The 26048-nt window shown below is 37.3% G+C and overlaps 1 protein-coding gene across 7 annotated transcripts in view; it reads left to right on the top strand.

Moving 5' to 3' along the window:
• Positions 1 to 26048, top strand: part of OPHN1 (oligophrenin 1) — a 615628-nt gene that overhangs the window by 223085 nt on the left and 366495 nt on the right. For all 7 annotated transcript variants that reach the window (XM_073799243.1, XM_073799242.1, XM_073799241.1 and 4 more), the window contains one exon: positions 16655 to 16716. In XM_073799243.1, the coding sequence (XP_073655344.1) occupies positions 16655 to 16716 (62 nt within the window). The remainder of the gene's footprint in view (positions 1 to 16654; positions 16717 to 26048) is intronic.

The following is a 26048-nucleotide window of genomic DNA, read 5'->3' as shown; positions in this document are numbered from 1 at the left end:
TCGTCTGGAAACAGTGACAGTTTAATGCTTCTTTTCCAATTTGGATCACATTTATTTATTTTTCTTCTCTCATTGTTGTTCCTAGGACTTCCAAAATTATGTTGAGTAAAAGTGGTGAGAGTGGGCATCCTTGTCTTGTTTTTGATCTTGGAGGAAATGCTTTCAGGTTTTCACCATTGAGTATGATGTTAGCTGTAGGTTTGTCATATATGGCCTTTATTATGTTGAGATAAGTTCACTCTATGCCCACTTTCTGGAGAGTTTTTATTATAAATGTGTGTTGAATTTTGTCAAAAGATTTTTTGCATCTATGGAGAATATTGTACGGTTGTTATTCTTCAATTGGTTAATGTGATATATGACACTGATTGAATTTTGGATTTTGAAAAATTTGTTCATCCCTGGGATAAATTCCACTTTATCATGTTGTATGATCATTTCAGTGTATTGTTGGATTTGGTTTGCTGGTAGTATGTTGGAGATTTTTGCGTCTATATTTATCAGTGATATTGGCTTTTCATTTTCGTTTATCTGGTATATTTGTGTGGTTTTGGTATCAAGGTGATGGTGACCTCATAGAATGAGTTTGGGAGTGTTCATTCCTCTGCAATTTTTTGGTATAGTTTCAGAAGTATAGGTGTTAACTCTTCTCTAAATCTTTGATAGAATTCACCTATGAAGCCATGTGATCCTGGACTTTTGTTTGTTAGGAGTTTTTAAATCACAATTTACATTTCAGTATTTGTGATTGCTCTGTTCACATTTTCTACTTCTTCTTGGTTCAGTCTTGGGAATGTTATGCCTTTCTAAAAATTTGTCCATTTCTTTTTGGTTGTCCATTTTAATGGCATATATTTGCTTGTAGTTTTCTCTTATGTTACTTTGCATTTATGTGGTTTCAGTTGTAACTTATTTTTCAATTCTACTTTTATTGATTTGAGTCCTCTCCCTGTTTTTCTTGATGAGTCTGGCTAAAGGTTTATCAATTTTGTTTATTTTTTCAAAGAATCAGCTTTTAGTTTCATTGATCTTTTCTATTATTTTTTTCATCTCTAGTTAATTTATTTCTTCTCTGGTGTTTATGATTTCTTTCCTTCTACTAACTTTGACTATTTTTTTTCTTCTTTGGTTGCTTTAGGTGTAAATTTACCTTGTGTATTTGCGATTTTTTTGTTTCCATAGGTAAGATATTATTGCGGTAAACTTCCCTCTTAGAACTGCTTTTGCTGGTCCCATAGGTTTTGGATTGTTGTATTTTCATTGTCATTTGTCTCTAGGTATATTTTGATTTCCTCTTTGATTTCTTCAGTGATCCATTGGTTGTTAAGTAGCATATATTTTAGCCTCCATATGTTTGTGTTTTTTACAGTTTTTTGTTGTAGTTGATTTCTGATCTCATAGCATTGTGATCTGAAAAGATGCTTGATATGATGTCAATTTTCTTAAATTTACCGAGGCTTGCTTTATGGCCCATCATGTGATGTATCCTGTAGAATGTTTCATGTGCACTTGTAAAGAATGTTCATTCTGCTGCTTTCAGATGGAATGCTGTATAAATATCAATTATGGTCTAATGTGGTTTAATGTGTTATTTAAGGCCTGTCTTTCCTTACTGATTTTTTGTCTGGATGATCTGTCCATTAGTGTAAGTGGGGTGTTAAATTCCCACACAATTATTATTTTACTGTCTATTTCTCCTTTTATGGCTGTTAGCATTTGCCTTATATACTGAGGTATTCCTATGCTGACTGCATATATATTTATAAGCTTTATATCTTCTTCTTCTTGGATTGATCCCTTGATAATCATGTAGTGTCCTTCTTTGTCTCTTTTAACAGTCTATATTTTAAAGCCTATTTTGTCAGAGATGAGTATTGCTCCTCCAGCTTTCTTTTGATTTATTTTTGCCTGGAATACCTTTATCCATCCTCTCACTTTCAGTATGTGCCCCTAGATCTGAAATGGGTGTCTTATAGACAGCATATATATGGGTATTGTTTTTGTATCCATTCAGTCAGTCTATGTCTTATGGTTAGAGCATTTAATCCATTTACATTTAAGTTAATTACTGTTATGTATGTTCTTATTGCCATTTTGTTAATTGTTTTGGATTTGTTTTTGTAGGTTTTTATTCTTTCCTTCCTCTTTTTCTCTTCTGTTGTGATTTGATGACTATCTTTATTGTTGTGTTTGGATTGCTTTTTCTTTTTTGTGTGTATATCTATTATAGAATTTTGTTTTGTGGTTACCATTAGGTTTTGGTATTGCAGTCTCTCTATATATACTGGATTTTTTTATGTTGCTGGTGTCTTAATTTCAAATTCCTGCATTTGTACTCTCCTCATGGTGACTGGTTTTGATACCTTATTTGTGTGTGGATGATTTTCTACCTTTACTGTATGTTTGCCTTTACCTGTAAGCTTTCCCATTAACAATTTTCTTCTTTCTAGCTTGGCCTTTTCTTTTCTGCCTCAAGAAGTTCCTTTAGCATTTGTTTTAAAGGTGGTTTAATGGTGCTAAATTCTGTTAGCTTTTGCTTCTCTGTAAAGTTTTTGATTTCTCTGTCAACTCTGAATGAGAGCCTTCCATCCCTCCTGGCCTGCAAATTTTCGGCTAAAAATAAGCTGATAACCTTATGGGGAAATCCCTTGTATGTTATTTGTTGCCTTTCCCTTGTTTCTTTTAATATTTTCATATTTTCATTAAGTTTTTTCAATTTGATTCCTATGTGTCTCGGCATGTTCCTCCTTGGGTTTATCCTGCCTGGGACTCTCTGTGCTATCTGAACTTGGGTGACTATTTCCTTTCCCATGTTACTGACATTTTCAGCTATTATCTCCTCAATTATTTTCTCAGGCCTTTTCTCTCTCTCTTCTCCTTCTGGGACCCCTATAATGGTGGCAGGGGGGAACTTGTGCCTGTCCACTGATTGGTAGAGCTGGGTCTTGTCCCTTTGGTGAGCAGGGCCATGTCATGGGATGTGTTTAGATGCTGCTGTGGGCTCAGGAAGACCTAAAGCAGGCTGTCTGCTGATGGGTGGGGTTGTGTTCTTACCCTGCTGGTTCTTTGGCCTGATGCGTCTCAGCACTGGAGCCTATAGCGTGTTTGGTAGGATCAGGTCTTGCTGACAAAATTCTGGCTTCCCCAGGAGAGCTCACTGCAATGATCACTCCCTGGTACTTCCACCACCAGTGTCCTTTTCCCCCACAGTGATCCACAGCCACCCCCAAGCTCCCCAGGAAACCCACCAAGACCAGCTGGTAGGTCTGGCCCAGGCTCCTATGAAGTCACTGCATTTTTCCTGGGTCCCTGTGCACGCAAGACCTTGTGTGTGCCCTCCAAGGGTGGAGTTTCTGTTTTGCCCAGTCCTGTGGTGTTCCTGTGATTCACCTCTACTGGCCTTCAAATAAATGCTTTGGTGGCTCTCTTCCTGATGCCTGACCCCCATACTGGGGAGACTGATGTGGGGCTCCAAACTCTCACTCCTGTGGGAGAACCTCTGCTATATAATTATTTTCCAGTTTGTCGGTTGCCCACCCAGTTGGTATGGGATTTGATTGTATAGTGAGTGTGCCCCTTCTACCATCTCGTGGTTTTTTCTTTGTCTTTATATGTAGAACATCTTTTTTGGTAAGTTCCAGTCTTTTTCTCTTGTTGTTCAGCAGTTAGTTGTGATTTTGGTGTCTTCATGAGAGGAAATAAGCTCAAGTCCTTCTACTCTGCCATCTTGTCTCCAACCTTTATATCTTTTATCATTTTAATGCTGGTCATTTAAGAAGCATGAGTTGATAACTCATCATGGTTTTGATTTGCTTTTTCCTAATGATTAGTGATTCCAAGTATCTTTTCATATACCTGTTGGCTGTTTCAATATCTTCTTTGGGAAAATGTCTATTCAGTTCCTTCATCCATTGTTAATTGAATTATTTGTTTGTTTTTGCTATTGAGTCGATGAATTCTTTATATAACCTGGATATTACTCCCTTATTAGTTATAGGATTTGCAGATGTTACCTCCCATTCCACAGGTTGCCTTTTCATTTCGTTAGTCATTTCTTTTGTTGTGCAGAAGCTTTTTAGTTTGATGTAGTCTCACTTGTGAATTTTAAAATTTTGTTGTTTGTGTTTTAGGTGTCACATCCAAAAACTCATTGCCAAGACCAATGTTGAGAAGATATTCCCCTATATTTTCTTCTAGGAGACTTGACGCTTCAGTCTCACATTTAGATCTTTAATCCATTACAGATTAATTTTTGTGAGTGGTGTAAGATAAGGTCTAGTTTCATTCTTTTACATGTGAATATCCAATTTTCCCATCACCATTTATTGGAGAAACTGTCTTTTCTCCATTGAGTATTCTTGGCTCTCTTGTCCAGTATTGGCATGGGTTTATTTATGGGCTCTCAAATTTGTCCCATACGTGTCTGTTTTTAATGCCGTGTTGTTTTTATTACTATAGATTTAAAATACAGTTTGAAATCAGGAAGTGTGATTTCTTCAGCTTTGTTCCTCTTTCTCAGGATTACTTTGGCTATTTGTGGTCTTTTGTGGTGCCACACAAATTTTAGAACTGATTTTTCTACTGCCGTAAAAAAATGCCAGTGTGATCTTGATAGAGATTACATTGAGTCTATAGATGTCTCTAGGTAGTATTGTCATTTTAACAATATTAATTTTTCCAATCCATGAACACAGGATGTCCTTACATTTATTTGTGTCTTCTTTTTCTTTTGAAGTTTCTTTTAGTTTTCAGTGTCGAGATTTTTCACTTTCTCGGTTAAATTTATTCCTACGTATTTTATTGTTTGATATTATTGTAAATGTGATCAGTTTCTTTATTTTGTTTTCAGATAACTCATTGTCAGTGTATAGAAATTCTTCTGAATTTTGTGTGTTGGTTTCTATCCAGTGACTTTACTGGATTTGTTGATTATATCTAACAGTTTTTTGGTGGAATCTTTAGGATTTTCTATATATAAAATTCATGTCATCTGCAAATAAAGACAATTTACCTTCCTCCTTTCCAATTGTGATGCCATTTATTTTTTTTCCTTGCCTGATTGCTCTGGCTAGGACTTTCCGTACTGTGTTTAATAGGAGTGGTGAGAGTGGGCACCCTTGTCTTCTTCCTCATCCTAGAAGAAAAGTTTCAGACTTTCACCATGGAGTATGATGTTAGCTGTGAGCATGCCATACATGGCCTTTATTATATTCAGGTATGTTCCTTCTGTACCTAATTTGTTGAGAGTTTTTAATGACAAACAGATGTTGTATTTTGTCAAATGCTTTTTCTATACCTATTGAGATGAACATAATTTTTGTCTTTCATTCTATTAATGTGACGTATCAGTTTTATTGATATTCATATGTAAAACTACCCTGGCATCCCAGAGATGAATCCCACTTGATCATGGTGTATTGTACATTTAATGTACTGCTGAATTCTGCTTACTAGTATTTTTTTTGAGAATTTTTGCATCTATATACATCAGGGATATTGGCCTGTAGTTTTCTGAGAGTTCTTTCATATCTGATATTTCATTTAATCCTTACAGCCACCCTTAGGAGTAGCTAGGATTTCCCTCATTTCATAGACAAGCAAAGATTGGGGGAGAAGTAATGGATGTGCTTTGTAAAGAAAAATGGTGCAAGAATCCTGAGAACTGAGTTTGGTTCCCTACTCCACACTACTCACCGACCTAGACAAATTACTCTCAGTTTATCCATTTAATGCCTCAATTTCCTCATCCATAAAATGAGGATATTACTAATTGTTACTTCAGAGTGGTTATGGATATAGAATGAAATAATTAGTTTCCAGCAGATTTTATAAAGTGTTAAGTGTCATTTTCCTTGTGTTAGAAGCACTGTGTTTGAATAAAAAGCACATATGACTTACTAGCTCTGTGACCTTTGGCAAGTTACTCAAATTCTCTGAATCCCACTTTCCTTACCTAGAAATAATACTTCCTATTTCACAGGGTTGTTTCATGATTAAATAAGATAATACATGCACAACTCCAAGCACACAGAAAAGCCTTTTAAAAAATGTTAGTTTTGTTCTTTCTTGAATGTAAGGCAGACATACTCAACCCTGGCTACACGTTAGAATAATCTAGGGAACTTAAATAACAAGGCTTCATCCCTCCTCATAACAATTAAACCCAGATTCACCTGCTAAGTGTCAAAAATCTTAGTTGTTGTGACACAATACAATTGTTGAAGTGCACACCCAGAGGTTGAGTTAGGAAATAAATCTTAATTACCTGAGAGTGTGTTCTTATATTGAACAAAAAAATGGTTGAACAAAGAAAATAACAATAAAACTATGTTTTTGTAGTACAGAGGGCAGTAAACCCCAGCTAGTCTCTTGTTATTACTTTTTTAAATTTTTAATTTTTTAACTTTAAATATTTTTAAAAAAGTATTGACTTTTGTCTTCTTATTATGTTTCACTACCAGTTCCTTGACTCAGTTTTATCAGGATTTGGACAACAGGTCCAAAAACAAACAAAAAAATAAATATATTGGTTCATAGTAACAGAGGGGACTCAGATGGTCGTAAACAGCTCTTCATGCAACAGCTACCATTAGCAGCCATCCTGCTCACACACCTCTAGTGACAATAGTGGTAACCAACTTATCTAGGTGTGCCCAGGACTATCACAGTTATAAAACTGAACAACGCACATTCCAGGAAAACCTCCAGTACCTGTTTGCCCAGGACTGTTAGTCACGCTAAATGACAGGGGCACACTCTCTCCTGAGGCAGGCCATTTCTCACTTTCAGTATCCACTTCCTTCATATTAATCCTAGAATCATCTCCCTGCATTCTGGTTTTGTTTCTCCTTGGGTTCCTGAAGAGCTTTTGTGGGACTGTAGATACGAAAGGCATGTGGTATGTGAGAGAGAACAATAGATGGGCTAAGAGATGAGGAGGATTCTAGTTTAGGGGACAAGACAGAGAAATATAAGGAGTATGACTTTTAGAGAGAGAAAGACCCAGATTTTTAGCCTCATTCTATCATCTTCCTGCTGTGCGATATTTGATGACTGACTTGACCCCTTTGAGCTTCAGTTGCCTAACTTCTCAGGTAGGCCTGATGATAAACCTGAGAGTGTTGTTGTAAGGACTAAATCTTTAAGAAGGTAAATGTAGAGTGCCAACGCATAGTAGATAATAAACATTATCCCTTCTCCCCCATTGCAAATTTCTGCTTTTCTAGTGTCAGTTCTGCCACTTATTGGAAAGGTGACTGAACAAGTCACTTCTTCCTCCTTGGACTTCAATTTATACATATATAGATAAGCTAAATATTCTTTTGTACTCTTTCAAACTCTAATAACTACTATTTAGAAGTCCCTAACATTTTACCAAAAATAGGAAATATATTCTCAAATGGTATATGAAAGAGAAGATACTGAAAGCCTAGAAAAACAAATGCATTCATATTAATATTTTAAATCAAAAATAATTTTTTCTTCCTAAGAGACCTTGACAACAAATCCAGCATTCCTATTACCAAGGAAGCTAAGTTCACGATCAATGCAGGTCATCCGACAATAGCATTTCTTAATTCTGAGGATTAAGTTGCTGCACACACTTAGGAAAGTCACTGTTGCAAACACGGCAAATTAAAAGCTCAAACTCAGCATAAAGAAGAAAAATACCCTAATCAGAAAGAATAAATAGGAAAAGATGAAAATATTCACTGATCTCCTGTCTCCAAATAATTTATGCTACAAAAGGAGTCAGAGATATATTTTTGTTATTCTGGCACTTTTCCGGGGAAGATCAGTTTGCCTCTAAAGGAAATGTCACAAATGCATATAATATTGGAACATTTAAATGAAAAGTTTGACTTCTTGAAATGTAATTGTGTCAAGCCCTTTGACTCAGGGTTTAATCCTCACAATAAATTTGTTAGGAACATGTAATTATCCCTAATTTGAATCGGAGAAAACTAAGGCTCAGAAGAGGCTAAGCAACATGTTTAAGGTCACACAGAAAATAAATGTCAGAACTAGTTTTCAAATTCAGATCCATCTTGCTGGCAGAGCTAAGGTCTTGCCACTCACACTGCCCACACCTCCAGGTAGAGGTAAACAAAGAATAAGTTACTAAATAGCATCTGAATAGATGATCAAACAGAGATGGCAAGAGCTGCTACTACTGGAATCTAGGCTTTAAAAATGAATCAGCCTTCATTATTCATGAGGAAAAAACCCTCAAAATTCAACAATACTAAGGATGGATCTCAGTGAGCTTTGGCTAAATGATTACATTATTTTATAAATTGAGATATTATTCACACATAAAATGCACGATTTAAAAGTGTGCAACTCAGTGGCTTTTTTTTTTATACACAGAAAACTTCCCATTATTCCCTGTTCAGTGGGAGTTCAACTTGGAGGTCCATTAGCCTCTGAGAACCCATGAGCCTATGACTACTCCATATATACATACACGAATAAACCCTTAGTCTCCTCCATTCACCCTCTGATCTTGGAGTCTTCTCTTTGATTTTTGTTTCGTTTTTACATCTTTATTGGAGTATAATTGCTTTACAATGGTCTGTTAGTTTCTGCTTTATAACAAAGTGAATCAGTTATACATATACATATGTTCCCATATCTCTTCCCTCTTGCGTCTCCATCCCTCCCACACTCCCTATCCCACCCGTCTAGGTGGTCACAAAGCACCGAGCTGATCTCCCTGTGCTATGCGGCTACTTCCCACTAGCTATCTATTTTACGTTTGGTAGTGTATATATGTCCATGCCACTCTCTCGCTTCGTCACAGCTTACCCTTGCTGCTCCCCATATCCTTAAGTCCGTTCTTTAGTAGGTCTGTGTCTTTATTCCTGTTTTACCATTAGGTTCTTCATGACTCTTTTTCCCTTAAAATCCATACATATGTGTTAGCGTACGGTATTTGATTTTCTCTTTCTGACTTACTTCACTCTGTATGACAGACTGTAGGTCCATCAAACTCATTACAAATAGCTCAATTTCATTTCTCTTTATGGCTGAGTAATGTTCCCTTGTATATATGTGCCACATCTTCTTTATCCATTCATCCGATAATGGACACATAGGTTGTTTCCATCTCTGGGCTATTGTAAACAGAGCTGCAATGAACATTTTGATACATGACTCTTCATGAATTACGGTTTTCTGAGGGTATATGCCCAGTAGTGGGATTGCTGGGTCATATGGTAGTTCAATTTGTAGTTTTTCAAGGAGTCTCCATACTGTTCTCCATAGTGGCTGTACCAGTTCACATTCCCACCAGCAGTACAAGAGTGTACCCTTTTCTCCACACCCTCTCCAGCATTTATTGTTTCTAGATTTTTTGATGATGGCCATTCTGACTGGTGTGAGATGATATCTCATTGTAGTTTTGATTTGCATTTCTCTGATAATTAATGATGTTGAGCATTCTTTCATGTGTTTGTTGTCAGTCTGTATATCTTCTTTGGAGAAATGTCCATTTAGGTCTTCTTCCCATTTTTGGATTGGGTTGATTGTTTTTTTCTTATTGAGTTGCATGAGTTGCTAATAAATTTTGGGGATTAGTCCTTTCACAGCTGCTTCATTTTCAAATATTTTCTCCCATTCTGAGGGTTTCCTTTTGGTCTTGTTTATGGTTTCCTTTGCTGTGCAAAAGCTTTGAAGTTTCATTAGGTCCCATTTGTTTATTTTTGTTTTTATTTCCATTTCTCTAGGAGGTGGGTCAAAAAGGATCTTGCTGTGATTTATGTCAGAGTGTTCTGCCTATGTTTTCCTCTAAGAGTTTGATAGTCTCTGGGCTTACATTGAGGTCTTTAATCAATTTTGAGCTTATTTTTGCATATGGTGTAAGGGAGTGATCTAATTGCATACTTTTACATGTACCTGTCCAGTTTTCCCAGCACCAATTATTGAAGAGGCTGTCCTTTCTCCACTATACATTCCTGCCTCCTTTATCAAAGATAAGGTGACCATATGTGCATGGGTTTATCTCTGGGCTTTCTATCCCGTTCCATTGAGCTACCTTTCTGTTTCTGTGCCAGTACCATACTGTCTTGATTACTGTAGCTTTGTAATATAGTCTGAAGTCAGGGAGCCTGATTCCTCCAACTCCATTTTTCGTTTTCAAGATTTCTTTGGCTATTCAGGGTCTTTTGTGTTTCCATACAAATCGTGAAATTCTTTGTTCTAGTTCTGTGAAAAATGCCAGTGGTAGTTTGATAGGGATTGCATTGAATCTGTAGAAGATTGCTTTGGATAGTAGAGTCATTTACACAATGTTGATTCTTCCAATCCAAGAATAAGGTATATCTCTCCATCTATTTGTGTCATCTTTAATTTCTTTCATCAGTGTCTTATAATTTTCTGCATACAGGTCTTTTGTCTCCTTAGGTAGGTTTATTCCTAGATATTTTATTCTTTTTGTTACATTGGTAAAGGGGAGTGTTTTCTTGCTTTCACTTTCAGATTTTTCATCATTAGTGTATAGGAATGCCAGATATTTCTGTGCATTAATTCTGTATCCTGCTACTTTACCAAATTCATTGATTAACTCTAGTAGTTTTCTGGTAGCACCTTTAGGATTCTCTATGTATAGTATCATGTCATCTGCAAACAGTGACAGATTTACTTCTTCTTTTCCGATTTGGATTCTTTTATTTTCCTTTTCTTCTCTGATTACTGTGGCTAAAACTTCCAAAACTATGTTGAATAAGAGTGGTGAGAGTGGGCAACGTTGTCTTGTTCCTGATCTTAGTGGAAATGCTTTCAGTTTTTCACCACTGAGGACGATGTTGGCTGTGGGTTTGTTATATATGACCTTTATTATATTGAGGAAAGTTCCCTCTATGCCTGCTTTCTGCAGGGTTTTTATCATAAATGGGTGTTGAATTTTGTCGAAAGCTTTTGCTGCATCTACTGAGATGATCATATGGTTTTTCTCCTTCAATTTGTTAATATGGTGTATCACGTTGATTGATTTATGTATATTGAAGACTCTTTGCATTCCCGGAATAAACCCCACTTGATCATGGTGTATGATCCTTTTAATGTGCTGTTGGATTCTGTTTGCTAGTATTTTGTTGAGGATTTTTTCATCTACGTTCATCAGTGATATTGGCCTGTAGTTTTCTTTCTTTGTGACATCCTTGTCTGGTTTTGTTATCAGGGTGATGGTGGCCTCGTAGAATGAGTTTGCGAGTGTTCCTCTGCTATATTTTGGAAGAGTTTGAGAAGGATAGGTGTTAGCTCTTCTCTAAATGTTTGATATAATTCGTCTGTGAAGCCATCTGGTCCTGGGCTTTTGTTTGTTGGAAGACTTTTAATCACAGTTTCAGTTTCAGTGCTTGTGATTGGTCTGTTCATATGTTCTCTTTCTTCCTGATTCAGTCTTGGCAGGTTGTGTATTTCTAAGAATTTGTCAATTTCTTCCAGGTTGCCCATTTTATTGGCATAGAGTTGCTTGTAGTAATCTCTCATGATCTTTTGTATTTCTGCAGTGTCAGTTGTTACTTCATTTTCATTTCTAATTCTGTTGAGTTGTGTCTTCTCCCTTTTTTTCTTGATGAGCCTGGCTAATGGTTTATCAGTTTTATTTATCTTCTCAAAGAACCAGATTTTAATTTTATTGATCTTTGCTATCATTTCCTTCATTTCTTTTTCATTTATTTCTGATATGATTTCTTTCCTTCTGCTACTTTTTGGGTTTTTTTGTTCTTCTTTCTCTAATTGCGTTAGGTGCAAGTTTAGGTAGTTTATTCGAGATGTTTCCTGTTTATTTAGTTCGAATTGTACTGTTATAAACTTCCCTCTTAGAACTGCTTTTGCTGCATCCCATAGGTTTTGGGTCGTTGTGTCTCCATTGTCATTTGTTTCTAGGTATTTTGTGATTTCCTCTTTGAGTTCTTCAGTGATATCTTCGTTATTAAGTAGTGTATTGTTTAGCCTCCATGTGTTTGTATTTTTTACAGATCTTTTCCTGTAATTGATACCTAGTCTCATAGCATTGTGGTCAGAAAAGATACTTGATAAAATTTCAATTTTCTTAAATTTTCCAAGCCTTGATTTGTGACCCAAGATATGATCTATCCTAGAGAATGTTCCATGAGCACTTGAGAAAAATGTGTATTCTGTTGTTTTTGGATGGAATGTCCTATAAATATCAATTAAGTCCACCGTGTTTAATGTATCATTTAAAGCTTGGGTTTCCTTATTTATTTTCATTTCGGATGATCTGTCCATTGGTGAAAGTGGGGTGTAAAAGTCCCCTACTATGTGTGTGTTACTGTCCATTTTCTCTTTTATGGCTTATAGTATTTGCCTTATGTACTGAGGTGCTCCTATGTTGGGTGCATAAATATTTACAATTGTTATATCTTCTTCTTGGATCGATCCCTTGATCATTATGTAGTGTCCTTCTTTGTCTATTTTAATAGTCTTTATTTTAAAGTCTATTTTGTCTAGTATGAGAATTGCTGCTCCAGCTCTCTTTTGGTTTCCATTTGAGTGGAATATCTTTTTCCATCCCCTTACTTTCAGTCTGTATGTGTCTCTAGGTCTGAAGTGGATCTGTTGTAGACAGCATATACATGGACTTGTTTTTGTATCCATTCAGGCATTCTGTGTCTTTTGGTGGGAGCATTTAGTTCGTTTACATTTAAGGTAATTATCGATATGTATGTCTGTATTCCCGTTTTCTTAATTGCTTTGGGTTCGTTATTTTAGATCTTTTCCTTCTCTTGTGTTTCTTGCCTAGAAAAGTTCCTTTAGCATTTGTTGTAAAGCTGGTTTGGTGGTGCCGAACTCTCGCAGCTTTTGCTTGTCTGTGAAGATTTTAATGTCTCTATCAAATCTGAATGAGATCCTTGCTGGGTAGAATACTCTTGGTTGCAGGTTTTTCTCCTTCATCACTTTAAATATGTCCTGCTAGTCCCTTCTGGCTTGCAGAGTATCTGCTTAAAGATCAGCTGTTACCCTTATGGGGATTCCCTTGTGTGTTATTTGTTGTTTTTCCCTTGTTGCTTTTAATATGTTTTCTTTGTATTTAATTTTTGACAGTTTATTTAGTATGTGTCTTGGCATATTTCTGCTGTGATTTATCCTGTATGGGACTCTCTGTGCTTCTTGGACTTGATTAACTATTTCATTTCTTATATTAGGGAAGTTTTCAACTATAATCTCTCAGATATTTTCTCAGTCACTTTCTTTTTCTCTCCTTCTTCTGGAACCCCTATAATTCGAATGTTGGTGCCTTTAATGTTGTCCCAGAAGTCTCTGAGACTGTCCTCAGTTCTTTTCATTCTTTTATCTTTATTCTGCTCTACAGTAGTTATTTCCACTATTTTATCTTCCAGGTCACTTATCCATTCTTCTGCCTCAGTTATTCTGCTATTGATCCCATCTAGAGTGTTTTTAATTTCATTTATTGTGTTGTTCATCGTTGCTTGTTTCATCTTTAGTTCTTCTAGGTCCTTGTTAAATGTTTCTTGCATTTTGTCTATTCTATTTCCAAGATTTTGCATCATCTTTGCTATCATTATTCTGAATTCTTTTTCAGGTAGACTGCCTATTTCCTCTTCATTTGTTACGTCTGGTGTGTTTTTATCTTGCTCCTTCATCTGCTGTATGTTTTTCTGTCTTCTCATTTTGCTTATCTTACTGTGTTTGGGGTCTCCTTTTTACAGGCTGCAGGTTCATTATTCCCATTGTTTCTGGTGTCTGTCCTCAGTGGATAAAGTTGGTTCAGTGGGTTGTTTAGGCTTCTTGGTGGAGGGGAGTAGTGCCTGTGTTCTGGTGGATGCGGGTGGATCTTGTCTTTCTGGTGGGCAGGTACACATGTTGTGTTTTGGGGTGTCTGTGGACTTATTATGTTTATAGGCTGCCTCTCTGTTAATGGGTGGTTTGTGTTCCTGTGTTGCTAGTTGTTTGGCATAGGGTGTCCAGCACTGTAGCTTGCTGGTCGTTGAGTGAAGCTGGGTGCTGGTGTTGAGATGGAGATCTCTGGGAGATTTTTGCCGTTTGATATTATGTGGAGCTGGGAGGTCTCTTGTGGACCAGTGTCCTGAAGTTGGCTCTCCCACCTCAGAGACACAGCACTGACTCCTGGCTGCAGCACCAAGAGCCTTTCATCCATATGGCTCAGAATGAAAGGGAGAAAAAGTAGAAAGAAAGAAAGAAAGAAAGAAAGAGAGAAAGAGAGAAAGATAGAGAGAGAGAGAGAGAGTGAGAGAAAGAAAGAAGGGAGGAAGGGAGTGGGGGAGGGAGGGAGTGGGGGAGGGAGGGAGGAAGGAAGCAAGGAAGAAAGGAAAGAAAGAAAGAAGATAAAGTAAGATAAAATAAAATAAAGTTATTAAAATAAAAAGTAATTATTAAGAAAAATAATTGTTTTAAAAGAAAGAAAAAACAAATAAACAAAATAACTCAAGAAACTAAAAACAAACAAACAAAAAACGGACTGATAGAACCCTAGGACAAATGGTCGAAGCAAAACTATACTGAAAAAATCTCACACAGAAGCATACACATAGACACTCACAAAAATAGGAAAAGGGGAAAAAGTAATAAATCTTGATCTCAATGTCCACCTCCTCAATTTGGGATGATTCGTTGTCTATTCATATATTCCACAGATGCAGGCTACATCAAGTTGATTGTGGAGCTTTAATCCACTGCTTCTGAGGCTGCTGGCAGAGATTTCCCTTTCTCTTTTTTGTTCTCACAGCTCCCGGGGCTCAGCTTTGGATTTGGCCCCGCCTCTGCGTGTAGATTGTCGGAGGGCGTCTGTTCTTCTCTCAGAGAGGACGGGGTTAAAGGAGCCGCTGCTTCGGGGACTCTGGCTCAGCCAGGCCACGGAGAGGGAGGGGTACGGCGTGCGGGGCGAGCCTGCGGCGGCAGAGGCTAGCATGACTTTTCAGCAGCCTGAGGGGCACCATGCGTTCTCCCGGGGAAGTTGTCCCTGGATCACGGGACCCTGGCAGTGGCGGGCTGCACAGGCTCCCACGAAGGGGTGTGTGTATTGTGACCTGTGCTTGCACACAGGCTTGTTGTTGGCGGCAGCAGCAGGCTTAGCGTCTCATGCCCATCTCTGGGGTCCGTGCTTTTAGCCGCGGCTCACGCCTGTCTCTGGAGCTCCTTTAAGCAGTGCTCTTAATCCCTCTCCTTGCGCACCAGGAAACAAAGAGGGAAGAAGAAGTCTCTTGCCTCTTTGGCCGGTCCAGACTTTTCCCTGGACTCCCTCCCGGCTATCCGTGGTGCACTAACCCCTTGCAGGCTGTGTTCACGCCGCCAACCCCAGTCCTCTCCCTGCGCTTGACTGAAGCTCGAGCCTCAATTCTCAGTCCTGCCTGCCCCGGCGGTTGAGTAGACCTGCCTCTCGTGCTGGTGAGTGCCGGTCGGCACCGATCCTCTGTGCGGGAATCTCTCCGCTTTGTCCTCCGCACCCCTGTTGCTGTGGTCTCCACCGCGGCTCCGAAGCTTTCCCCCTCCGCCACCCGCCGTCTCCGCCCATGAAGGGGCTTCCTAGTTAGTGTGGAAACCTTTCCTCCTTCACAGCTCCCTCCCACTGGTGCAGCTCCCGTCCCTATCCTTTTGTCTCTGTTTATTCTTTTTTCTTTTTCCCTACCCAGGTACGTGGGTACTTTCTTGCCTTTATGGAGGTCTGAGGTCTTCTACCAGCATTCAGTAGGTGTTCTGTAGGAGTTGTTCCACGTGTAGATGTATTTCTGGTGTATCTGTGGGGAGGAAGGCGATCTCCGTGTCTTACTCTTCCTCCATCTTCCCCTCCAGCCTCAACTCAGTGGCTTTTAGTATATTCACAGAGTTGTGCAAGCATCGCTGCAATACAATTCCAGATCATTTTCACACCCTCAAAAGAAACCACAAATCCATTAGCATCAGTCCCTATTCCCACCTTCCCCCTACATTCAGTGAACCAGTGATTTACTTCTTGTCTCTCTGGATTTGCCTAGTCTAGACATTTCATTTAAACAAAATCATACAATATGTGGCTTTTTGTGACTGGCTTCTTTCACTGAGCATAATGTTTTTGAAGTTATTCTATGTTGTATTGAGTATCCATCCTTTGTTTCTTTTCGTTGCCACACATTGTTCCATTGAATACCTGTATCAGAACTGTTTAACCATTCAGCAATTGAAGAACACTTCCATTCTTTCCATTTACTGGCTATTACGAATAATGCAGTCAACAACATTTGTATATAATTGTTTGTCTGTATATGTTTTCAGTTCTTTTAGCAATATACCTAGGCATGGAATTGCTGAATCATGTGGTAACTCTATGTTTAACATTTTTTTAATCTTACGCTCATTTTTTTTTTTTACCGTTTGCCAAAATCCCCTTAAACTTATACCGTGTTATATGTTGATTATATCTCAGTACAACTGGAGCAAAAAAAATTGGGGTAGGAACATTAGCAAAATAAAAACAAAAACAAAAGAAGAAAAAGGAAATAACTATGCACCAGGTACTGAACTCCTTCTTCTGTTGTCCTTAGATTTGACACCTTCCTCTAGTGGTCATATCATCTTGGGGCACTGGTCTCTACCTCTTTTCCCATAGATTTCTGCCCACTTGCCTATCAGGTACCATGATTAATTTGGTTTATCTTTTATTCTGTCATTTCAGCTGAATCCTTCAAGGAATTTGCCGAATTGCTCAACGAAGTAGAAAACGAGAGGATGATGATGGTAGGTCAATAACACTGGGCCTAGAACCAAGATCATCTCTGATCTTGGGAAGTTTTCTTGTCCTCATTGGTTGGAGTGACACTATGTTGTTTCAGTTTCTGTCTCATCATTACCTGGGTACTGTAAAGACAGGGAATTGATCTGGTTATTCTATCTCAAGTTCCCATCCTGAGAGTTTAGCATTAGGTAGAGGGAAATTAGTCTATTCATTTCAGTGAGATAAGATTTCAGAGGACGTTAAATTCGACTGTCGAACATGTTGACAAAAATTGTGGTCTTTAGTGTTCTTAAACAAATTATCTATTTATGTGCTTATGTGCTTTTAGAAGTAATAATGTGGGCTTTATTTATGACATATGATTGTTTTATTTAAATATATGTGAAAACTTTTTTTCATTACATTTAAAGTCTAATTTATTAATATTAATAGACTTTAATATTTAGAGCAGTTTTCATTTTACAGAAAAGTTGAGTGGAAAGTGCAGAGAGATTTCATATACAGTTGCCCTTTGAACGTCACAGATTTGATCTGTGTGTGTCCACTTATATGTGGGTGCTTTTCAATGAATACTACAGTACTACATGATCCGAGTTCAGTTGAATCTATTGTTGTGGAACCTCAGATACTGGAAGACTGACTGTAAAGTTATATGCAGACTTTTGACTGCACAGTGTGTGTGGGGGGTCAGTTCCCTTGACCCTTGCACCGTTCAAGGGTAAACTGTACTCCCTTTCTTTCCCCTCTCCTCCCCATACAGTTTCCTCTATTATCATCTTGCATGTGTGGTACATTTGTTTCAGTTAATGAACCAACATCAATGCAATATTATTAAGTCCATAGTTACATTAGGGTTCACTCTTTATTGAATATTTTATGGGTTTTGACAAATGCTTAATGACATATATTCACCATCAAAGTTTCATCATAAAGAATATTTTCATTGCCCTAAAAATCCCCTGTGATTCCGCCTTCCTTCTCTGATATCCAAATCCCTGGCAAACACTTATCTTTTTACTGTGTTTTGCCTCTTCTAGAATATCATACAGTTGGAGTCATACAGTATATAGCCTTTTCAGATTGGCTCCTTTGACTTAGTAATATGCGTTTAAAGTTCCTCTATGTCTTTTCATGGCTTGAAAGCTCATTTCTTTTTGTCATTGAATAATATATATGCATATATTATAACCTATATTCCATCATATGGATGTACCACGGTTTGTTCATCCCTACACCCATTGAAGGATATCTTGGTTACTCCCAAGTTTTGGCAATTATGAAAAACCTACCATACACATTTGTGTGCAGATTTTTGTGTGGATGTAAATTTTCAACTCTTTTGATTAATTTCCAAGGAATCCAATTGCTAGATTGTGTGATATGTCTAGATTTGTAAGAAACTGCCAAACTGTCTTCCAAAGTGACTACCATTTTGCATTCTCACCAGCTTTGAATGAGAGTTATTGTTGCTCCACATGCTCACCAGCATTTGATGTTGGCTGTGTTTTGGATTTTACCCATTTTAATATGTGCATGTAATGGTATATCTTTGCTGTTGTAATTTGTGTTTTCCTGATGACATTTGATTTGGAACATCTTTCCATATGCTTATTTGCCACCTGTAGATCATCTTTGGTGAGGTGTCTGTTCAGGTCTTTTGCCTATTTTTTAATTGGTTTGTTTGTTTTCTTATTGTTCAGTTTTAAGATATCTTTGTATATTTTGGATGCCAGTCCTTTATCAGAAATGTGCATTGCAAAAAAATTTCCAGTCTGTGGCTTATCTTTTCATTTTCTTAACAATGTCTTTTGTGGAGCAGAATTTTTAAATTTTAATGAAGTCCAGCTTATCAGTTCTTTCACAGATCATGCTTTTGGGGTTGTATCTAAAAAATCAGTGCCAAACCAAAGGTCATTTAGATTTTCTCATATGTTATCTTCTAGGAGTTTTATAATTCTATGTTATACCTTTAGGTCTATGACCCCTTTTGAGCTAATTCTTGAGAAAGTGTAAGAATTGTCTCTAGATTCCTTTTTTTTTTTTCCATGGGGAAGTCTGGTTGTTTCATCACCATTTCTGAAAAGACTGTCCTTTTTCCATTGAATTACCTTTGCTTCTTTGGCAAAGACCAATGGACTATATTTGTGTGGATCTATATCTGGGCTCTCTATTCTGTTCCATTGATCTGTTTGTCTATTTTTTCAGCAATATCACCGGATTTTTTTTTACAAAATTTAAAAAAATATTGAAGTATAGTTGATTTAAATATTGTGTTAGTTTCAGGTATAACAGTAAAGTGATTCATATATATATGTATATATATTCAAATTATTTTCCATTATCAGGTATTACAAGAAGTTGAATATAGCTCCCTGTGCTATACAGTAAATCCTTGTTGCTTATCTATTATATATATAGTAGCTTGTATCTGTTAATCCTATATTCCTAATTTATCCCTCCTCCCCTCCCATTCCCCTTTGGTTACTGTAGGTTTATTTTCTATGTCTGTGAGTCTGTTTCTGTTTTGTATATAGATTCATTTGTCTTATTTTTTAGCTTCCACATGTAAGTGATATCATATGATATTTGTCTTTCTCTGTCTGACTTACTTCACTTAGTATGATAATCTCTAGGTTCATCCCTGTTGCTGCAAATGGCAATATTCCATTCTTTTTTATGGCTGGGTAATATTCCATTATGTGTATGTTTATATATAAATATATATGTGTGTGTATATTGATATGTGTGTGTGTATATATATATATGTGTGTGTGTGTGTGTGTGTGTGTGTGTGTGTGTGTGTATGTATCACATCTTCCTAAGCCAATCATCTGTTGGTGGGCACTTGGGTTGTTTCCATGTCTTGGCTATTGTAAATAGTGCCACTGTGAAACTTGGGGTGCATGTATCTCTTCAACTTAAAGTTTTAATTTTTTTCTGGATATATGCACAGGAGTGTGATTGCTGGATCATATGGTAGCTCTATTTTTAGTTTTTTAAGGAGCCTTCATACTGTTTTCCATGGTCACTGCACCAATTTACATTCCCACCAACAGTGTGTGAGGGTTCCCTTTTCTCCTCATCTTCTCCAGCATTTATTATTTGTAGATTTTTTAATGATGGCCATTCTGACCAGTGTGAGGTGATACCTCATTGTGGTTTTGATTTGCATTTCTCTAATAATTTGTGATGTTGAGCATCTCTTCTTGTGACTGTTGGCCATCTGTATGTCTCTGGAGAAATGTCTATTTAGGTCTTTTGTTCAGTTTTTAATTTTCTTTTGGTATTAAGTTGTATGAGCTGTTTGTATAGTTTGGATGTTAACTCCTTGTCGATCACATTGTTTGCAAATATTCTCTCCTATTCCGTAGGTTGTCTTTTCATTTTGCCAATGGTTTCCTTTGCTGTGCAAAAACTTTTAAGTTTCATTAGATCCCATTTGTTTATTTTTGCTTTTATTTCTTTTGCTTTGGGAGATTGATCTAAGAAAATATCACTATGATTCATGTCCGAGAATGTTTTGCCTATGTTCTCATCTGGAAATTTTATGGTGCCATGTCATATTTAGGTCTTTAAAACACTTTGTGTTTATTTTTGTATATGGTGTGAGGGAGTGTTCTAATTTAATTGATTTACATAGCTGTCCAGCTTTCCCAACACCACTTGTTGAAGAGACTGTATTTTCTCCATTGTATATTCTTGCATACTTTGTCATAGATTAATTGACCATATGTCTGTGGATTTATTTCTGGGCTCTCTGTTCTTTTCCATTGATATATATATCTGCTTTTGTGCCAATACCATGCTGCTTTGATTACTGTAGGTTTGTAATGTTGTCTGAAGTCTGGATGGTTTATACCTCCAGCTTTGTTCTTTTTCCTCAGGATTGCTTTGGCAATTCTAGGTCTTTTGTGGGTCCATATAAATTTTAGGATTATTTGTTCTTGTTCTGTGAAAAATGTTATGGACCAATACCACACTATCTTGATTACTGTAACTTTGTAGTAAGTCTTGAAGTAGGATATGAACTTCAGAACCTGTTTATCAATATCCGCAAAACAAATTGCTGGAATTTTGATTGGAATTGCATTGAATCTATAGATGGGACAAACTGACATCTTAAAAATAGTGTCTTACTATTTGTGAACATGGGTTATCTCTCCCATTTATTTAGACCTTCTTTGATTTCTTTCTTCAGAGTTTTATAGTTTCCTCATAATGATCTTATATGTATTTTGTTAGATTTATTCCTAAGTATTTATATTTTTTTGTGAACTCTATTTTAACAGTTGAATAAATAATCTTTTTGTGTGGTCCCTAGACTTGTACCACCAGTGTCACCTGGGAAATTGTTAAAAATGAAGGTCCTTGGCCACACACCAGAGCTAGCTGAGACTTAAATGTGGAAGTACCTATGTTGGTCAATATTTATTTTTATTAGGAGCATGTGGGTCAAGTGGAAACAATGTTAAGGACAACAAAGTGGTCTATCTTCCCTTCCTCTCATTGGATGACTTTGTATTGGCAACTCAGTTTTGTTAAACCCATTTATTCCAATAGCAAGAGTTCTTTAATCTGTAATCACTCTTCCTTTTCAACAGGGTGGTACTGGCTTCTCAGAATACTGCTACCATTTAATCTCAGCTCCTAGAGAGTTAGGATTGAAGGCAGGGCCCGTAAATCTGGGAAATTAGATCTTTAGGTGCTAATAGTGGCTGTGCCACTAACTTATTTGTGACTTCACACTAATCACTTTATTTCTTCTAGTCTCTCTTTATATGTAGATGAGAAAAAATTCCCATCTTCTAAGTTCATTGTAAGTACTCCAAATGATAAAATGAATATGGTAGTGTTTTATAATAGCAAAAAGCACTGATTATATAAATGTTTCTAGTTATCTTTTGTTGCCCCCAAGATTTGGCTTGTGGAAATTTGACTTGGGAATTTTCTTCATTTAAGAGATTTGCTTATAATGATAGTTAAGAGAGGCCAATATGGGTAGTTTTCCCAGAGCCTGTTAGATGCCCCACTAGCTAATCCACACTCTACTAAATATTTTCTTCTGTTATAAGAGTTTGTGGACTGCTACCAATGTTGATCTCAAAGACATTCACCCCTATTTCATTCAGATACCACTAGAAATGTCAGCTGTACAACTCTTCAGCCCTAGTTGTTTCTTGATCTCTTTTACTTACCCGATTACAGAGCTCTAAAATATTGAAGAAGGATTCACCTTTTGAGATGTTTTTCTCACCATAATTGCTGGCTGTTTTCCACAGGACTGACTCATTTTCTTCTGTCTTTAATTATGTTCTGCCCTTTTGTTCCCTCAATTCTTCAGTCATGTCTTGAGTATTGGCTCCCTATTTCCTATTTAATTACAGGAATTCTGTGTAGGTTAGGCTCAATTAAGGCCTTTTACAACATGCCAGGGATCGTTCTTGACTGCACCTCTCTCATTTCCTGGAACTGTGGTAGAAGGACTCTTGTACCTCAATATGGTAAATGTTAAACAGCTTTCTATAATTTCTATAAAAAGAGGCCCAAAGAAGCTTTAGTAGAACATGAAGGAAGTTCATAGCCCTAGCATGTGACAACTGCAGATGTCTAGTCATTCTCATAATGAATTTTAAATTGTTGAAGAAACTATGGAGGGAATAAATGAAGAGGAGCATCCCCGCTTTTATTTCTTAAAAAGTACAGTGGGGGAGGTTGTAGTACCTCTGAAAGTGGCCTTTAAAAGTCTGGGTAACAAACTTTCTCTATGATTAATGATAAGAGGCTTGCCTAGATGCCTTTCTAACTCTGAAGGGGACTCTGTTGGCAATGGCAAGGTCTTTCTTTGAGGACTGCCAAGAATGACCTAAAACAGTGTACCCTCAATGCCTTCTTTTGGTAATTGGTTAACCATCAAAGATTCCTGAGCAATATTTCACTAATAGATTGAATGCCATCTCTATTTTAGTAAGTGGCCTATCTAGTTTGGTTTTATTCAATCAGAACCAGATTTTAGATAAACTCACTAATGTGTTTAGAATGTCACTTATGCTGGGGCTTCTACTGTGATATAGTAGGCAGGAGCTTTTGTCCTAGAGAGCTCACAAAATGAATGCAGTGATAAGAAAGGGAATAAAGGCCAAGTTTACTTAAAAGGGCTTTTCTGAGTAATTGTTAGATTTCTAAGGAATTTAAAGGTAAAGCTGAATGGGAAAGAAAAAAGAGCCAATCCTCAGTGCGACATTTTCCTACATTTCTAGCTCTATGTTCTGGCAGAAATTAGTATAATAACCAATGAATGTTAAAGAGAGGAAAAGGTTCAGAGAATCTATTTGTGTTGTAGGAGACAGGGAGCAGTATTTCCAATGCAATTAAGGAAAACTCTCGACTCCAATTTAAGTGAACCATGTGCTACTTTTCTAGACTGGGACAGAGCCAAACGTAAAAATAGTAGCCTTATGAACTCTGTGAGAAGTTACTGGCACACTTACTTATGCAAGAAAATCCCCCGTTGAACATGAAAAACTGGCACCTGTACCATCCTTGGGGTGCCTGCATATGCAAGGGCTCAGCTGAATATCCATACAGAGGCTTGACACATATTACTCTCTTTAGAAGTGACATGTTCACTTCTTATTCAAAGACAAACTTCCTCAAGGTTTCCCAGTTGGCTACTTTTGTGTTATCTTCGTGAAACTGGAAATAGTTTTTCTAATTATCTATTGCTACATAACACCCTATTCCAAAACGTGGTGACTTAAACTATTTAATTTTATCTCATGATTTTGTGGGTCAGGAATTCATGCAGGGGTCAGCTCAGAGATTCTTCTGCTCTATGTGGTGGTATTCACCTTGGAGGTGGGGTGATATGGATGGTCCAAAATAGCTTCACTCACATATCTGGCACCTTAGTGAGATGACTGCAAGGCTGGGCTCAGCGGGTCTTTTGACAAGAATGTCTACATTTGGTCTCTCTAGCTTGGTAGTCCCAGGGTAGTCCAACTTTTTATATTGTGGCTCAGGGCTCATGAGGAGTGTTCCAAGGGAACCAGGTGGAAGTTACTGGCCTTTTATGACCTAGCCTGGGATGTCATGTAGTATCCCTTCTGCTGTACTGTGTTTGTTCAAAGCAGTAACAAACCCACTCATATTCAAGGTAGAGGGGATGGAGACCTTCCTTCTCAATGTGAGGAGTATCATAGAATTTGTGTCCATGTTTTAAAACTTCCACAATAGTAAAGAAGAAAAATTATTCCCTGTATGTAATCTATGACACCAATAACTTAGTTTATTTCCAGGTGGGTACACAAAGTTGATAGCACATAATTCACAATCCATGGAAATGTAGAGTGTATTGGGCAAAGGAGACAGGCTGGTACTTTTAGTAAGAGAACTATTGTTTTCAATCAAGGATAGTCACTGGTGTCTATTTTTGATATCATGGAGCTTTGATTGGGTGAGAGTTTGCCCATTTAGTTGAACGTTGAATCATACCTGGATAGAAAATAAGAGGTCCAAAGTGCCTGTAGGACTTGGATACAATATGTATTAATGCCTCAATTCGTGTTGCTTTTTGTTGGTAGTTTAAAAATTGCTTCTTACTCTGGAGAATACAGAACTGGTCAAAACTGGCTTTCTACTCTCTATTCTATTTTTGTCATAAAGACATATCTTGTCTTACTGACACTTTGTCTCTTCTGATAACGAAGCCAGTCCCTCATTTTCTTGTCTTGTAATGGATCAAAATTAAATTGCAGCTAATTCGTACCTCTGAAGAAACAAACCCCACTTGTTGCATTGGATAGATGAAATCTCCCAAGAGGTTTACATGAAGACAAAGCTTTGTATGTCTCTACCTGCCCACTGTGCAAGGGATTCAATTTGGATATGATGTTTTTATATTTCCAACACCATATTAATGCCAATATTTTTAGTACCTGGACAGGCTGTTCCTGTCAGGTTCTGAACTTACAGTTAGGTTGTTAGAAGGCCTGGTCCAGTATTCTCTGTGATGCTGTAATACACTCCTAGTTCTGAGGGAAATGTTCTGGTTTTATGACACACCAGGGCAGGGCTGGAAACAATTTATACTGGGATTTTTCCTGATGCTATTCCTGCTAACTCATTTGCCTCCCATGAAATGATTTGCACTTGGTGCAATTGGCCTTTTCATGTATTTTCCCTTCCCTTTCTCTTCTCTTTTCCACATATACTTCAGGCTTCCTGTGTCTGTTTCTGGGCATGACCCTGGATATTTATCGATTAAAAACTCAGATCAGACTACCAGTAAAGTTACAGAGAAATGCCCCTAATGTTCCTTCTTTCATTTCCTCTCACAGCATTTGATTTTTTTTAAGGAGGAAAAGTTTACTTTTTCAAATTAAAACTTGATTCCACACCTCTCCAACTTTGGTATTAATGTTATCTCTGATTTTCACAGATTTTGATTTCCATGTACAGTTATATTAATTCCCAGACACATCATAAATATTGAAAGATTTGAAAGCATCAACTTAATCCCAATTTGCCATTATATTTTTAATGCAAGAATAAAGTTTTGGTGAGTAGTTAAGGAAATGAATCCAAATGTCTAATTATACCAATAGCTCCAACTTAAAACAAATTAAAAAGCTAGAACAGTGCTTTTAAAACTTGAGTGTACACACAAATTACCTAGGGCCCTTGTTAAAATAAGGATTCTTATTTGATAGGTCTGGGGTGGAGGCTGAGATTCTGCATTTCTAACAAGATCCCAGGTGATGCTGCTGCTGCTGGTTAGGGGGCCATATTTTGAGTAGCAAGGACCCAGAAGAGTTTTTGAAACCTTTGTTAATTTAAGCGAAATGTTCACTTTAACATTTCTTCAGAAACCAGTTTGCATAAAGCTAGGTCAGTTACTCAACTGCTCCAGGGTTAGGGAGTAATTCCCTCATTAAACCCAAGATGTCATTGATTGTTAGATGAGTCATTATTTTATGTGCTGCTAAGAAGGGAAAACACTGACAAACTATGATGCATGGTGATTTCAGAAATGTTAAAATATGAATCTTAGAATTCAAGAAATCGGATGGTTTCTCTGACTCCTTCCCAGTTTCCACAATGAGTGTTTACTCTGTGCTAGGTACTTTGTCTACAAGATAGGTGCTGTGATGATCCTATTTGACAAAGGTTTGGAGTGGCAAATTACCTTAAGTGGCACAGCTGGAATTTGAACCCTGGTCTCTATGACTGGAAAACCCACACTCTCATCTTCTCCCCCACAGGAAGGGCTCTTGTCCTTGAGAAAAATGCTCCCCTGTGCTATCTCCCATGGTATTCACTTAAGGTAATCGTCAAA

This window comes from Tursiops truncatus, chromosome X, assembly GCF_011762595.2.
Source record: "Tursiops truncatus isolate mTurTru1 chromosome X, mTurTru1.mat.Y, whole genome shotgun sequence".
NCBI classification, from domain to species: Eukaryota; Metazoa; Chordata; class Mammalia; order Artiodactyla; family Delphinidae; genus Tursiops; species Tursiops truncatus.
Note: the sequence above shows the minus strand (reverse complement) of the source record. Positions and strands in the feature narration are given on the sequence as shown.